Genomic DNA, 1,183 nt, shown 5'->3' on the forward strand with positions numbered 1-1,183 from the left:
GCGGCCGGGTGGACCGGGCTCAACTATCTAGTGTCTTGGCAAGCGTGCTCTGCACTCTCGACTGGTGTTCCCAAAGTGCCTTAGCCTGCGACATACACCAAGTGCTCAGTATGGCTGCCACTCCCCTGAAGCATGCGTAGAGTCCGGTGTTGATACTGTTGCAGCCCTGCCCAGGCGTAAAAGGCCGTACTGACAATGTACTTGCGTGCCGTATGTCCGCCTGCGCAGCCCGCGCAAGTGGCCTTCCAGCTGTTCTACTGCCTGCCATGCGTCTGCTTCCCTGCCGAGAGATAGTGATTGCCGCCGATAGGAGCATGACTGTGAGCTCAGGTTGCAAGAACATTCCACGATTATGCAAGGCGAGGAGAGGCGATTCGATATAGCAGCCTTTGTCGATGTCAAACCGACGGTGGATTTAATCGTCGCGAGTGCAGACTCAAGCAGTCAGAGGTGCGCCTCGTGGGGTCCTTCCTCGCGTTCTGAACCGATCCTAACAGCTTTGAACGCCCTCAAGGTGGGAGATCGATCTAGCACGAGGGGAACCCCCGCCCCTCTGAGGCAGAAACCGCCCGAAGGACCGCCAACGATGCCATCAACTCTCTGGCTAATCATGCTGGACACGACAACCTCAAGGTCGGCAAGCCCGACTGCTTCTATTGAGACCGCGACAAGTTCGACCCATGGGTCAATCAGATGGACATATACTTCATGTCCGGCTGTTTTGCCTTTTACGATGCTCTTCTGAAAATTGTTTGCGGTCTCTTTGAGCTCATTTCTTATCTTTGCTATCGGAAAGTCATTCAACAAGATCGTCTACCACATTCTCCCACCGTCTGATGTTTGACGATCGGCTGACCCTTCGCCATCTCAACCCCCATCTCGAAATCCACGAGACGGACGACTGGAGCCGAAGAACTTCCCCGTGGCGTCTCAAGACTACGCTTGAGCCTTCGCCGGTCTGGACACACTTTTCCAATGTATTCATCAAGAGGATGTCGCTTCTGATTGTACGCATGCTCCATGACGCATGTATGCCGTAGACGGCTGCCCCAACGACCGGTATGGTGTCCGTCCAGTTTTTTCATGGTGACATACGACCGATGACAGGCTGCCGTATCACCTAATTCTTTCTCATGTTCATTTAGATCTTCGGTGGCTTCTGCTGGATCACCGCACATGTGTT

At 53.9% G+C, this 1,183-nt stretch overlaps 1 protein-coding gene across 1 annotated transcript; it reads right to left on the minus strand.

Annotated features, from left to right (window-relative positions):
* Positions 1 to 800: 800 nt before the first annotated feature.
* Positions 801 to 1,178, minus strand: M409DRAFT_61802 (uncharacterized protein; the record flags this gene model as incomplete). The annotated part of the gene is made up of 1 exon (XM_033814883.1): positions 801 to 1,178. The coding sequence occupies one exon, from the start codon at positions 1,176 to 1,178 to the stop codon at positions 801 to 803; it is 378 nt and encodes a 125-aa protein (XP_033659168.1).
* Between the last annotated feature and the right edge of the window lie 5 nt (positions 1,179 to 1,183).

This window comes from Zasmidium cellare (assembly GCF_010093935.1).
Source record: "Zasmidium cellare ATCC 36951 unplaced genomic scaffold M409scaffold_249, whole genome shotgun sequence".
NCBI classification, from domain to species: domain Eukaryota; kingdom Fungi; phylum Ascomycota; class Dothideomycetes; order Mycosphaerellales; family Mycosphaerellaceae; genus Zasmidium; species Zasmidium cellare.